This window comes from Bubalus bubalis, chromosome 5, assembly GCF_019923935.1.
Source record: "Bubalus bubalis isolate 160015118507 breed Murrah chromosome 5, NDDB_SH_1, whole genome shotgun sequence".
In the NCBI taxonomy this organism is placed as follows: Eukaryota; Metazoa; Chordata; class Mammalia; order Artiodactyla; family Bovidae; genus Bubalus; species Bubalus bubalis.
Window position 1 is genome coordinate 115,157,050 of NC_059161.1, and position 15,297 is coordinate 115,172,346.

At 48.3% G+C, this 15,297-nt stretch overlaps 1 protein-coding gene across 4 annotated transcripts in view; it reads left to right on the forward strand.

Moving 5' to 3' along the window:
• The window catches only part of OPCML (opioid binding protein/cell adhesion molecule like), a 1,072,271-nt gene that overhangs the window by 1,022,440 nt on the left and 34,534 nt on the right, over nucleotides 1-15,297 (forward strand). For 2 of the 4 annotated variants that reach the window (XM_025287319.3, XM_025287322.3), the window contains 2 exons: nucleotides 14,390-14,524; nucleotides 14,905-15,025. In XM_025287319.3, the coding sequence (XP_025143104.1) occupies nucleotides 14,390-14,524; nucleotides 14,905-15,025 (256 nt within the window). Of the gene's footprint in view, nucleotides 1-14,386; nucleotides 14,525-14,904; nucleotides 15,026-15,297 lie in introns of all 4 variants that reach the window. The other 2 variants (XM_025287318.3, XM_025287321.3) reach the window with 1 other exon arrangement.

Sequence of the window (15,297 nt, forward strand, 5' to 3'; positions counted from 1 at the left end):
ACCCAAGACAGTAAAAGAATCTGGCTGCAATGCAGGAGACCTGGGTCCTATCCCTGGGTCTGGAAGATCCCCTCGAGAAAGCAATGGCAACCCACTCCAGTATTCCTGCCTGGAGAATCCCATGGACAGAGGAGCCTGGTGGGCTACAGTCCACAGGGTCGCGAAGAGTCAGACACAACTGAACGACTAACACACACGTAAGGAGAGGGACGTGGCGTGCTCTGATCTGGAGCCATTGGGTCAGGAGCACAGGTGACAACCTGGACCTGCACTTGGCATCTGAAGTTGGGTGGGTGGATTGGGTGGGGGGGCGGGGGAAGAGCTGCAGGAACTCCAGGTAGAGAGCACCAGAATAAGGCTGAACTGCAGGACCCTGAGCTGGTGCTGAATTGCTCACTGTAGGGGGAAACCCGCACAGGGGAATGGGGGCCAGAATTGTAACAGCTCCCGATTTCATTTTCCCTATTGAATGTTTCTCTGCTGTTATGGGCACACATCATATACGTATCTGTGTGCTCATGTGTGTGTGATATGCAGAATCAGGTACATAGCATGCCCTGTGCTTGTGCGTGCTCAGTCATGTCTGACTCTTTATAATGCTGTGGACTGTAGCCCACCAGAATCCTTTGTCCATGGGATTTCCCAGCCAAGAATGCTGGAATGGGTTGTCATTTCCTCCTCCAGGGGATCTTCCCAACCCAGGGATTGAATGCACATCTCCTGTGTCTCCGGCATTGCAGGCAGATTCTTTACCCACTGAGACATCGGGGAAGCCCATAGCACTCCGTTACTTACATCACTTCCAGGACTTACCTCGGGGCACAATATTTTGTAACTGAAAGAGCCTCTAATGCTGCATGTGAGTAAGTCAGGGCCACACTACAGGGTAACTGACACTGCATTCTGACCAGTTCTTAAGAGTTGCCCTCTCTGGGTAGTCTTGGAGGGTCCTGGGAAACTATAGGCAGCATCCATACAGCTACCTGTTCCCCCGAGGCTCAAGGCCCTGTCCCTCGTGGAGTGGCACACGAGATGCCCTCCCAATCTCTCTTTCTGTCCAACATCCTTTGGTTCAGGCCTCCCCGTGGAACCCAGTCACTCTTACCATCTTCCCTGCCTTTATCTCCCACGTGGTCCTCACAGGTCCTGCTGTGCAGGCACGGGGCAGGCGTGGGCTGTGGTCCCGAAGAGTATGGGGCCTCCTTGCTGCTGGCTCCTTGCCTGTCATCCAGCATCTGCTGTCTGGTCGGGAAGGATTAGGAGGTGAGCCACGTAGCGAAGGAGGGGTGTTTGCCGGGAAGGTGGGAGGACAGAAAGCAGAGAGCGCTGTGGTCCTGCATTTGAAGTGAACCTCAGACCTGGGAAAATGGGCCCCGAGTCATCTCAGTGGATGATTAGTTATATCTGTAAGACATTATTCCAATCTGCCCATCAAGGGGAGGGAGAAAAGAACAGCTACTTGTCAAAATTGGCGTGCATGGGAGACTGGGAAGGGAAAAGAAATAATTAATTTCCTCCATTAATACAAGACATTACCCCCGGACACACACAGTCCTTCATAATTGTCAGCTCCTCTCTCCCCCATCGCGAAGCAGCCACTGCACAGTGACAGATAAGGCCACCTTGAAGTCACAGGGTGTCTCTGTTCTGAGGTCTGCGTCATCGAGACCCCAGGCCCAGTGCTGGCGGCTGGGCCAGTTCCCCAGTGCACAGGCTGGGGTACAGGGACTTTCTGATGTTTCTTCAGAGGCCAGTGGCCCTGCGCTCCTGGTGGGAGCTCTGCCCATCGACACATGGTCATCAGTTTCCAGAACTCAAAGAATTATTTAGCGTTCTGGGTCACTGACCATGTTGCTAAGTTAAGAAACTTACAAATGACCTTAGAAGTCCTCTGGTGCAATTTCTATTTGATAGAAAAAAAAAATATTGGGACTTGGAATGGTAAAAACACTTAGCCCAAACCATACCACGTTAGTGGCGACCCTGATGGTAGACCCAGGTCTTTTGAAGTCCAATTCAGTGGTCTTATATCCTGATTCCTATGATTGGCCCAGAGTCATAGAAGGTCCCATGGAATGTTCCTTCTACAGTGATGAGGCTAAAAAGGGGGGCCAGGGAGACAGATGCCTTTGATGAGAGATCAACTTGATCAGAGTCCAGCCTGGTTGGCAGGCGGGAGACCCACTTGCCTAGAAATAGCTCCCGGTGTGTGGATATGGAGAGTCCTTGTCAAAAAGTTTCCAAGGGCCCCCACCCTGCAGGAAGCGCCCCCGTACCCCGAGCAGAGGACTCGCCTGCTAAGCACCAGCTCCTCGCCCTCCCCTCTCAGCCCAGTCACAGCTGAGCACCTGAGCCTCACTATCTCCCTGCGATGCTTCAGAGCCGGGTCTGTGCTCCACGAAGCGGCCACTAGCTCCGGCGTGACTTGCCTGCCGAGTGCTGCTTGGCTTCGTGGGTGTTTTGCCCAGGAGCGAATCGAAGTATTTCAGAAATATTAATGAAGGTGATAATTAGCACCACTGCCATGCAGCTGTGCCCTAATAAAGGCGAGAAGGAAAGAGAAGAGAAGAAAGAGAGGAAGCAGGAGGAATTAGGCTGCATCTGAGCTTCACCTGCAGAAACCAGGCTGTGCTCTTCCTCCAGGGAGCTGGGAAGGGGCAGCCACAGCATTTCCACACCAGAAGGCTGAGGTCTGGCTTCTGACCCTCCAGGACTTCGGGCCCTGAGCCCCAGCTGGGTGTCTCCCCGGGGAATGCAGGGCTGACCCTCACTTGGCCCCTCACCCTGTTCTCCAAGAGGAGACTGAGCTGGTGCGCCAAGAGTTCCAGGATTGCAGAGTCCGGGGGACTGCTCTGCATCCTGGTCCCGCAGGGTCTGACAGCCCAGTCACTGCCTCTCGCTGGGAATAAAGGTGTGCCAGAACAGCCCAGAGTCGGGCACTTGCAGCGGCCCTGGTACTGGGACCAGACGCAGGCTGTTCTGTGGGCCAGAGGGCAGGGGCCATGGTGGTTGTCATCCAGACCAGCATGGTGTTGAGAGCCGAAGACAGCAGTCAGTAATTACAGTGGAAAACAGTGTTAACTGTCCAGGCAAGCCTAACAGTATGATTACCCACCTATAAAAGTAACAAAGGCCTTGATGGCATTACCACACACACACACACACACACACACCAGTCCCCAGGGAACTGAGCGTGGCAGGTGGGGTAGAAGGAAAGTTTTAAGTCCGGCCACAAAGCAAGTGAGAGGTAAAGCATTTGCTATGATGTTGCTCTATCATCAGAAACAATTTCTGGCTTCCTTGGTGGTCCAGTGGTTAAGAATCCACCTTGCAATGCAGGGGATACTGGTTCAATCCCTGGTCTGGGAAGATCCCACGTGCCGGCGGGGCAGCTAAGAGACTGTGGACCAGTGCTACTGAGCCCATGCATGCTAGAGCCTGTGCACCAGCACAAGAGAAGCCACTGTGATGAGAAGCCAGGCATCACAACCAGAGAGGAGCCCCCACTCACAGCAACTAGAGAAAGCCCGAGCACAGCAACAGACACAGTGCAGCGAAAAATGTTTAAAATAAATCAACAAAATTAAAAATTAAAAAAAGAAAGACTTTCCAAGGTGTGGGGAGCAGCGGAGGGACAGAGAGGGAGTTTAGGATCAGCAGATGCAAGCTATTGTATACAGGATGGATAAACAACAAGGTCTACAGTGCTGGGAGCGGCATTCAATGTCCTGTCATAAACCGGGATGGAAAAGCAAAAAAGAAATCATTTGAAGATGTTGGGTCTACCTGACCCCCACGGATTCCGACCCTAGAGGTCTGCTCTGAGCTCAAAACGTCAGTTTGCCAAAGTGCCCTCAGGAAACTCACTGGTTGTATTGGCCTGGGGCCTTTCCATTCCTACGAAATATGGTATTCTTTGAGAAACGGGGTCTGGGTTACTGGAGGTGCCTGCTTAGGCTAATGCAGGCAAGGTCAGGTTCAGCTTTCTGAAAACATATATACATGAAAGAAGCAATAGGTCATTCGGTGCCTTCATCAGCTTTTTTTTTTTTTTTTTTTTAAGCAGTAGTTTATTTAGATTAAAGCACAGAATTCATTTCACTTGGTAGTTGTTAACACTGAGATAACCCTGTTGGTTCAGAGTGCAAATAATAGTAATACAAGAGGAAAGCATGGAATAAATAAAAACTGTCCAATTGTCCTTAACATTTTATCAGTAATGTAGCTGTTGAAGCTCTGCTTTTGAAAGTGTGATGATTTTTTTTTCCTTCAACCTCTATGTTTCGGTCTGAACTGTTTATGTATATTTATATTTAGGCACTTTTTAGAATATAAATATTAACTACGTTTTGAATCCAGATCGGCAACCTGTTCCGGAAATGGATTCAAGCTTCCATCCTCAGCCATTAGTCTGCCTGTGTGTGAAGTCCCAGCTTCCTGCCTTCTGCATCCGCCTTCTCTGGGTCTATGTCTGTCTGTCTCTCTTCTCTCCCTGGCCCACAGTCCAAACTCTCATTTAAGGGGACTGGGTCACATCCTCACAGGTAGCCTGGCTGTTTCTGCATCACTCTTCGCAGCCCCTTCCCTCTGGGTCAAGAGTGTCATCTAGTTTCCAAAACTATCTGATGACTCCTGATTCCTCCTACAGCTAGTGAACGCATCTCAGAAAGAGAGCGTCGGTAAAACCAAGCCAAGCACACGTCTTGGGTTGTGAGTTCATCACACTTTTGTTTAAGTCCAGTGTGGGGAAGGGATGAAGCTGAAGTTGGGAGTCAAGACTGCCTGGGGCCTCCATCCACACTTCCTGGTTGGAAGACAGAGGGAGCCCAGTGTTGCTGGGTGCCTGCCGTGGCGTAGGGAGAGGTCGGGGTGGGGAAGGCTGGAAGTGTGCAGAGATGAGCAGAGAGAGCAGATCTAGTGAGGAGAGAGTTGGGGGAGGGCAAATTCAGGGGTTCAAACCCCCAGCCATCATGTGCAGAGTGATCAGAGTTCAGCCTGACCAGTCACACAAGGAGGTCAAAGAAGTTGGGGTGTCCTTCCCTTTCTGTGTGTCCGCAACTGAGAGTGGATGACACCAGGTGGGGAGTGAGTGCTGAGGTTCTCAACTGCTGAACTTACCCTGGTTCCCAACTCATGTGTGTTCTAAGGTTTCTATCCTTCAAAAGAAGGAGGCTTTTGTGTCAGGAGGTGTGTGATGGAGAAGGACACCAGGAGATCCCTAGGAAGGAAGGAGAGACCCTCTTCCTAGTCTGTGGATTTCCAGAAGGAGGCTCCTCCATCTCCTCTCCCTCGGGATCACTCTTTCTCCCCCCAGGGAAGATGGGGGACTCGGGTAACTGTGAGGTTATTTGCTCCAACAGCTAAACAGGGACAAGACCATCAACTCCCAGTGAGGGCTGCAGTCCTGGTTTCCATCACCTTCTGATCTACTCTGCTTGGGTCTAAGGAGTCCTTCTAATGCAGACTCTTTATTTCAAGGCAGCCCTTCTCGCAGGTCCAGTTTGGGGCCCATGGTCAGACCTTACTCAGCTTGAGTCCTTGCATTGTACAAGTCCAGTTGTCTTGAGTTCATAGGGAGACAGACAAGACCCACATTAGTCTTGCATGCCGAGCCCAAACTGTAGACCAGCTTGACAGCCACGAAGTTGGTGTTTCACCTGCTCAGGGTTCATTTTCTGTGATTCTGTTCTATAGACCAGAATCCTGGAGAGAGAGGGACGAGTGACACGAATTGGGCACACATCCCCACGTGCACCCCTGACAGTGTCTGCCTTGTCCCGAGCACTCCCAGGGACTGAAGCAGGGGGAGGGCTCCAGACAACGTCTGTCCCCCCCGCCCCCCACCCCGACTGAGGTGACCTGGCTCCAGACCCCGAGGGTGGGGTTTCCAGCAAATATACAACCTGCCCATCAACCCACACTTTTTCCTACGCATGGAGCACTCCTCACAAGAGTCGGATTAGCTCTTTGATCACTCGCATGGCTACCCAGCTTTGATGAGTGGGCAAGGGACTGTTCATTCTCCAGGGTCAATCAGAAAGCCTGGTGGGAGCCTAGCTGATGAGCAGCACGCATGGGGTCGTCGGGGCGTTTGACTCCACGTTTCCAAGGTCGGTGATGTTAGGAATCGTGTGTAATAGCCCCTCTTGCTGGGGAGCCAGGAAACTAACTACAGGCTTCTTCGGAAGCCCTGCCTCCTGAGTCCAGTGCCCTCGGGGTGCGCCCCTCCCACCGCCTTGCTTCCGGCCGCAGCTCCCCTCCCCTCGCTTTCTTGCCCATCTTCGTTCTTTCTTGGCCATTCCTTCCCAAGGCCCATGCCTCCCTGGGCCAGTGCCTCCTAACCTCCATCGTCACCCCCTCCTGCCCTCTTCCTCCAGGGACCCTTCCCCAGACATGTTCCACAGGAGTCACCTCCTGACAGGTATCCTGGCGAGAGCTGTGACAGGTGCTGGCGTTTACTTCCCAAAACAGCTTCCCCAGATAGAACAGCAGCTTCCTGTGGCTGACAAGGACGGGTGGAGGGGCTGGGGGCCCCTCGCTGGTGGCTTTTCATCAAAGCCAGTTTCAAAGGGAGAAGCTGGGCAGCATTTTGCCTCCAAATAAGGATGATTTCTTGAATGAAGTGAATAGTCTGGCCAAGGAATAGGCCACCCCCTGGAATCCTCCCTGGGAGACGTTCGTGTGGCGGGAAAGATATTCTGTCAGGGACCATCATCAAAAGAGTGGAAGGCTGAAATCTCTGACCCTTCCTGGTACTTCCAACTCTATAAATCTAAGGACTTGGCTGGGGAAGAAGAAGGGAAAATTGGGCCAAGAGTGACGGCTGCAAAACAGCAGGCTTGGAAGGATGGGATGTGGAGGGAGAAAGAAAGAGAAGTGGGTCAGGAAGCTCCTAGATTTTACTCTGAATTTTCTCTTTGAGCTTTTCACCCCTGAACACCCAGGTTTATTCTTCCATCTCTAATAAGTCTTTCTGACCCACCATCCCTGACTTGAGAGTCCAAAACAATTAAGAATGGAAAAATTGAAACTGAAAAGAAAAACGTATAAAATATTCCAGTTCTCGGCTCATCACCCTATGGACTCCCCAAGGTCAAGGACCTTGCCTTCAATATCCTCTCCACCTCCTGGCTTCTTACCCATCACCTCACTCATCATAAGCATGAGTGAAAAAGCTGCAGGTGACATTAGGAACAGAAGGCCGGACCAGGGACCTTTCTTCCTGGGGTGTGTCTGCTCCCCCTGCCTCCGTTTTTGAAATGGTGCAGACCCTGCTGCTGGGGGTTACATGTTCCTTGTGCTCCAAGACTGTTATGTCAGAATGTATACTCCTGCACAAGAGGCTGCCTTGTGCCCATGGAACCCTGGGGCCAACTCAGCCCCTCCCCAGGCACGTGCCTTGCATCTGCAGGGTTCGGGTCCAAGAAACCCCTCCATCCCCTGATAAATGGCCCCATTTGGATCCCTGCAGATCTTAATCTTCCTAATACAGTGAGCTGGACTTATCTGCTTCAAAGTGCTCCTCCGTGAAAGAAATAACCCGCATTTTTAATATATTTCTGCCAGTGATGCGAAGCCCACTTCCTTTGACTTCCAATCATGTAATATTTGGCTGTCCCAATGCATAGGGCAGGATGAGATGCCTCTGGGTTACTGGCTCATTTCAGGACCTCTTACCAGAAAGCAAAAGTGTGGGGCTGATGTGAAACTCTGATTTTCATATCGTCAGAAAAAATGCTGTAGTCCTGTAGCCTATCTATTCTTTAAATCTCTCTGACTGTGTCTTTACAACCTTTCCCATGGTGCCCAGAGCATCCTGCCTGCAGCCTGGGCATCTCACCTGCACCCCATCTACCTTTATTCCCTTCCTTACATCAGTGACTCCTCCCTCCTTTCCTGTCCCTACTCATGTATTTCCTCCTGCCTGTCTCCCTCTCTCTGTCCCCCAGTCAGCAATCTGCCTACTGGCAGCTAGCAAAGGGGATTCAAGCATTTGTAGCCTCCTGCCCTTTTCTCTGCAGTGTGGAATCAGGATTTTATGTCACAACCAGAATTGCAGAGGGCAGGGAAAGCATTCCACACTGCAGTTTGCCAGGTCTCCAGGCATTTAGCAACCTAGATTTGTTCTGCTTTGCAAATCTCACCCAGTATTCAAAGCGGTTAAGGAAACAGCATCTCCACCCCTTTCCTTGGGCTTGAGGTGGGGACGAATGTCAACATCTTCTTCCTTTTCTTAGCAAAAGTGGTGTTCAAGGGTGCGTGTGTTTTTCAGTAAGATCACAAGGACACGGTGGGAAAGGTAGTTTCAAGGGGCCAGATCCTCAGCGCAGACCTGCCAGCCAAGCTTGCAGCTCCAAAGAAAGGGTGCCTTTTGAGACGCAAGCTCCACGAGGATCTCAACTCAAGGGGCAGGCAGTAAATGTCACTGACCAGCCAACCCCTTCACAGGCCCAGGTGCACAAGAGAGTCAGAATGGGCTGAGAACAGCGCATGGAGAATGGGGACAGGAGGCCAACAGCATGGAAGTCCTGAGACACTTAGAAACGGGGGCAGACTGGGTGCAGGCAGGATGCTCTGGGTACCACGGGAAGATTCTGAAGACACAGTCAAAAGGGACTTTACAGAAAAGATAGGCTGCAAGCCTAGACTGTGTTTTCTGAGAAAATGTATGAAAACGCGAGTTTTCACGTCTCCCCCAGTTTTGCTTTAAGGTAGAAATGCAGAAACCAAGCCCCACCCTGCACCTACTGCATCAGAATCTATATGTAATACATAAAATCTCGGAGGAATTTATGTGCCAATTAAAACCCGAGAACCACTTACTTTACAGAACAAACTTGACGAAATTCATTTTCTCGCTTAATGAGGTAGTATTATCGTAACAACCCTCAATTTGTGCAGAACACTCTTACTTCCTCCCTTATTTGCTGTCACAGAACAGTCCATGCAAACAGAACAGAGAGTGGAGATAAATCCCCGCGTTCCAGGGAGTGGCCTTGTTGTCCAGCAATTTCCCCCGTGGAGGACCCAGGTCTGTCCCCTCGCTCTGGTAGAAGACACTCACTCGGGGTCCCAATGCAAAGACCTCTGTCATCCCCAAAGGGCTCCCTCCCCTCTGTGCTGACTAGCATCACAGATCTGCATCATCAGGGGCTTTAAGCCATTTGTCTGGTGTAAACTGGGCAGCCTGCTGTGGGTCTAACTCATTCTCCCCAAGAAAAGTGGGTCAGTGACCCCACCAGAGGTTCCTGCCAGGCCCACTGCAGGTAGCTCATCTCCTTGGTTAAGTACAGGGAGGTTAATTACTCGTGGCAAATTCACTGCAGTACAATTTGAAAGAATGATGGAGCCTTCATAGGAGAAAGCCGTCCTCTCCATCCTGTATATTTATCCACCGCAGAAATGGCACACTGAGTCTGGAAAGTCATTATGTCTGTATGATTTTGCTGTTGTTTTTTTCCTTCGAAACACTTAGGTTGGTCAACCAGCATCATTTTAATGAGCGAGGCAATTTTTATCTTTGTTGTTGTATGGTCACGTCCAACTTTTTGAGACCCCATGGACTATAGCCCATCAGGCTCCTCTGTCCACGGGATTTCCAGGCAAGAATACTGGAGTGGGTTTCCATTTTCTTCTGCAGGGGATCTTCTCGACCCAGGGATGGCAAACATGGGTCTCCTGCATTGGCAGGTGGGTTCTTTACCACTGTATCACCTGGGAAGTATCTTTATTACACATCCTGAAATAAGTGGTTTCAGAATCCCCTTTGACACTGAGATGTTGTTAAGTCTAAGAGAAATAAGGAGATGAGGGTGAGAGAATGTTGACATCCCTCTAATGACCCTGAGGAGTTAGATATGAGCCAGCCTGGATAATTAAATGTCTGTGAGTTGGAGGGCCGTGACCAGCCCTGCTACCCCGAGATCCCAGCAAACAGGGTCCCACCCCGGGGCCCAGGAGGCAACTGCCCTGGCGCATCTCCCTCACAGTTTTCAAAGTTCTTGTCCAGTGCCTGGGACCAGACTTAGCCCGGTAATACCATTCTGAACTGACACTCAGATCTCAGGCTGGGAAGTGTGAGCTTGCCCAGAACCCCGTTTTCCCCTTCACCTCTGCTTCCAGTCACTCCTCACGTGGGTTTGACCAGATTCCCCAAGATCCTGAAACTCTCCCTGTGGGCTTGTCCTGGGGTCATATCCACAGGAACAAATCCCAGGAGGCTGCCCTGGCCAGTAATTGCTCCTGCTGGCCAATGATGCAGGATTTCCCTCACAAAATAGCATGAGATTGGCCTCCCAGGGCAGTGCTCATTTGGAGACTCTGTTTGTTTACATGTTTGCCTGAAGCCCCACACTTTCTGCTGTTGGTCTTAGCAACCAGGATCCAGACACTAAAGGCAGAGCCTGGATGGGTGTGCTGAGCTAAGGAGGGCATGGTGGCAAGAAAGGCCAGAAGAGCTGAAAAAAGTCAGTGTCCTGGGAAAGGGGTAGGTGGTGGGAATGTCCCAAGGCTTCTATGTCAGCGGAATCAGGATGCCAAAGCACCTGCCTGGTGTCTGCCAGTCAACTCCCCCAGCCCCAACATCTGCTTCCTGTCCCAAACCCATTGTGGGCCCAGACTTGGCTGATTGAGTGACCATTGGATTAGATATGCTTCTATGGGTTTGGAGAAAATTTACAACACATTTTTATTGTCCTGAAAACGAATTCTGCTCTCATGCCCAGAGCACAAGAAGGAATCAGGTATGAGGCTTATAAGAAATGCAAATGGATGTACTTTCTCCTTGGCCTTTGGGGGGCTGGGTTTTTAAAGGAGGCTGATGCTTTGGCAGATGCAGGACGATAGAAGGTCTGTCCTCTTTGCACTGAGCCACGGGAAGTGGAATGAGGGATGAGGCAGAGACAGATCTTTGCAAGTGTATGTCCTGGTGGCTGCAAACAATGTGAGTTTCTCAGCCCAAGAATATTTGGGATCATGAATTGCAAGTTTCACAAATGTCTAGAAATAAGAAACGCAGGTCCATTCCCTGGGTTGGGAAGAACCTCTGGAGGAGGGCATGGCAACCCACTCCAGTATTCTTGCCTGAAGAATCCCATGGACAGAGGAGCCGGGTGGGCTACAGTTTATAGGGTTGCATAGTGCTGGACACAACTGAAGCGACTTAGCACGCATACAAGCAAAGCCTCCAGAATGTCCCACAAAGCTGGGTATTACAATTATTAAGTACCTTCACCCCAGGTTCGAGTAACCAGAGCGCTATCATTTGGGGCTCTCGGTTATTTTATGTTGGCAAATGTTTATTGAACACCTACTACATAGCAATTAAGGAGGGTTTCTTCATTCATTCATTCTCCATTGTGTCTTCCCCAGGACATTTGAAACCAACCAACTCTTTTGTGTCAGTTTGTACCAAAATGTTAAGTGATTACTTATTCATTCTACAAGTCTTAGTAGTTTGTATTCTGTGTACAAAGGCATGTAGTACATGGTGAAAATATAGTGAAAAATGAAGATGTCCATATTCACATACCCTAACATTATTCCCACATTTAAAAATTTATGTTGCTGACCATGGCAATTCTCTTTCAAAATATCAAAGCTTATTAAAGTGCTACAGTATTTCACATGTACTCTCTTAGTTAATCCTCATAATAATATTTTTAAAATGAATGATATGATATAGTTTTGGAAGTTTTGGCCACAGCAATCAGAGCAGAAAAAGAAATAAAAGGAATCCAAATTGGAAAAGAAGAAGTAAAATTCTCACCGTTTGCAGATGACATGATCCTCTACATACAAAACCCTAAAGACTCCACCAGAAAATTACTAGAACTAATCAATGAATATAATAAAGTTGCAGGATATAAAATCAACACACAGAAATCCCTTGCATTCCTATACACTAATAATGAGAAAATAGAAAGAGAAATTAAGGAAACAATTCCATTCACCATTGCAACGAAAAGAATAAAATACTTAGGAATATATCTACCTAAAGAAACTAAAGACCTATATATAGAAAACTATAAAACACTGGTGAAAGAAATCAAAGAGGACACTAATAGATGGAGGAATATACCATGTTCATGGATTGGAAGAATCAATATAGTGAAAATGAATATACTACCCAAGGCAATTTATAGATTCAATGCAATCCCTATCAAGTTACCAACGGTATTCTTCACAGAGCTAGAACAAATAATTTCACAATTTATATGGAACTGCAAAAAACCTCGAATAGCCAAAGCAATCTTGAGAAAGAAGAATGGAACTGGAGGAATCAACCTGCCTGACTTCAGGTTCTACTACAAAGCCACAGTCATCAAGAAAGTATGGTACTGGCACAAAGACAGAAATATAGATCAATGGAACAAAATAGAAAGCCCAGAGATAAATCCACGCACCTATGGACACCTTTGGAGAAGGCAATGGCACCCCACTCCAGTGCTCTTGCCTGGAAAATCCCATGGATGGAGGAGCCTGGTAGGCTATAGTCCATGGGGTCGCTAAGAGTCAGACACGACTGAGCGACTTCCCTTTCACTTTTCACTTTCATGCATTGGAGAAGGAAATGGCAACCCACTCCAGTGTTCTTGCCTGGAGAATCCCAGGGATGGGGGAGCCTGGTGGGCTTCCGTCTATGGGGTCGCATAGAGTCGGATACGACTGAAGCAACTTAGCAGCAGCAGCAGCATGGACACCTTATCTTTGACAAAGGAGGCAAGAATATACAATGGATTAAAGACAATCTCTTTAACAAGTGGTTCTGGGAAAACTGGTCAACCACTTGTAAAAGAATTTGAACACTTTCTAACACCATACATAAAAATAAACTCAAAATGGATTAAAGATCTAAATGTAAGACCAGAAACTATAAAACTCCTAAAGGAGAACATAGGCAAAACACTCTCTGACATACATCACAGCAGGATCCTCTATGACCCACCTCCCAGAATATTGGAAATAAAAGCAAAAATAAACAAATGGGACCTAATTAAACTTAAAAGCTTCTGCACAACAAAGGAAACTATAAGCAAGGTGAAAAGACAGCCTTCAGAATGGGAGAAAATAATAGCAAATGAAGCAAAAGACAAATAACTAATCTCAAAAATATACAAGCAATTCCTACAGCTCAATTCCAGAAAAATAAATGACCCAATCAAAAGATGGGCCAAAGAACTAAATAGACATTTCTCCAAAGAAGACATACAGATGGCTAACAAACACATGAAAAGATGCTCAACATCACTCACTATCAGAGAAATGCAAATCAAAACCACTATGAGGTACCATTTCATGCCAATCAGAATGGCTGCGATCCAAAAGTCTACAAGCAATAAATGCTGGAGAGGGTGTGGAGAAAAGGGAACCCTCTTACACTGTTGGTGGGAATGCAAACTAGTACAGCCACTATGGAGAACAGTGTGGAGATTCCTTAAAAAACTGGAAATAGAACTGCCTTATGATCCAGCAATCCCACTGCTGGGCATATACACTGAGGAAACCAGAATTGAAAGAGACACGTGTACCCCAATGTTCATCGCAGCACTGTTTATAATAGCCAGGTCATGGAAGCAACCTAGATGTCCATCAGCAGATGAATGGATAAGAAAGCAGTGGTACATATACACAATGGAGTATTACTCAGCCATTAAAAAGAATACATTTGAATCAGTTCTAATGAGGTGGATGAAACTGGAGCCTATTATACAGAGTGAAGTAAGCCAGAAAGAAAAACACCAATACAGTATACTAACGCATATATATGGAATTTAGAAGGATGGTAACAATAACCCTGTATACGAGGCAGCAAAAGAGACACTGATGTATAGAACAGTCTTTTGGACTCTGTGGGAGAGGGAGAGGGTGGGATGATTTGGGAGAATGGCATTGAAACATGTATAATATCATATTTGAAACGAGTCGCCAGTCCAGGTTTGATGCACGATACTGGATGCTTGGGGCTGGTGCACTGGGACGACCCAGAGGGATGGTATGGGGAGGAAGGAGGGAGGAGGGTTCAGGATGGGGAACACGTGTATACCTGTGGCGGATTCATGTTGATATATGGCAAAGCCAATACAATATTGTAAAGTTAAAAAATAAAATAAAATAAAAAATAAAAAAAAAATGAATGATATGCCCTTCTTAACAAATGATCTGAAAAGTTAGAGTGACTTGGACCCAAATGTATTGACCCAAGATTCAATCAGAGAATTTCTTCAAATACTTTGGGGCCAACAGATGTCTAGAATCTTTGAGTTGAGGTTCAAACCCTATTTTGTGGATTTTTGCATTCCTTCTCCTCTAAATTCTAGATGGAAATACAGTTATGTCCCCAGTTGCATAGGTTCTTGATTGTCTCTGTCTGTTTCTTGCCTCCCAGAAGGCCAGGGCTTTGTGAGTGAGGACGAATACCTGGAAATCTCTGACATCAAACGTGACCAGTCCGGGGAGTATGAGTGCAGCGCCTTGAATGATGTTGCTGCCCCTGACGTGCGGAAAGTAAAGATCACTGTCAACTGTGAGTGGACCCACTGTCGGGAGTCCCAGGGAGCAGGAGGGCATGGGGACAGACAAGTAATGGCAAGGCCATTTTCTTAATAGACCCAAGCTGTTTCCAACAGGAAAACACTGTGTCAGATCTCTGTGCTCATCACCATCTCCAGGGCCATGGGGCCTTCCTGTGACTGTCAGAGCTTTTAGCTAATGGGGAGAATTGTTAACTCTGGGTTCATTTGAAGGCTTGAAGAAGATGCCAGGTAAATGCAGTATCTTCAAGCAAGAAGTCCTTTTCCTAAGATAGATGGTTGTTTAGCTGGAGGAGGGGGTATATATAGCAGGTGACTGTCAACTGTCCTGCCTCTCATCTGTCTTATGGCCTTGCTCCGCATCCCCCCACAGATCCCCCCTATATCTCCAAAGCCAAGAACACAGGGGTCTCCGTTGGCCAGAAGGGCATCTTGAGCTGTGAAGCCTCGGCAGTGCCCATGGCTGAGTTCCAGTGGTTCAAGGAAGACACCAGGTACCTTGAAAGCAGAAACGGGGCGTGTCTGAAGCAGAGTTGATGGGTGATGCCCCACGCAGAAGGAGGGTGATGGAGTCCAGGGGGGAGATACAGCAAAACCAAACTGATGACAGCCTCCATTATAACAGAGCCTCCTTTTAGAACCAGCAGCAAAAAAGCAGAGGAAGTTGGGAAGTGGGCAATGTGGATCGACTTTGTTTCAGAATCTGAGATTAGCTGTAGACGGGGCCATCTTGAAGGACTAGGAGCCCCAGAAGGCAGCCTGGGAG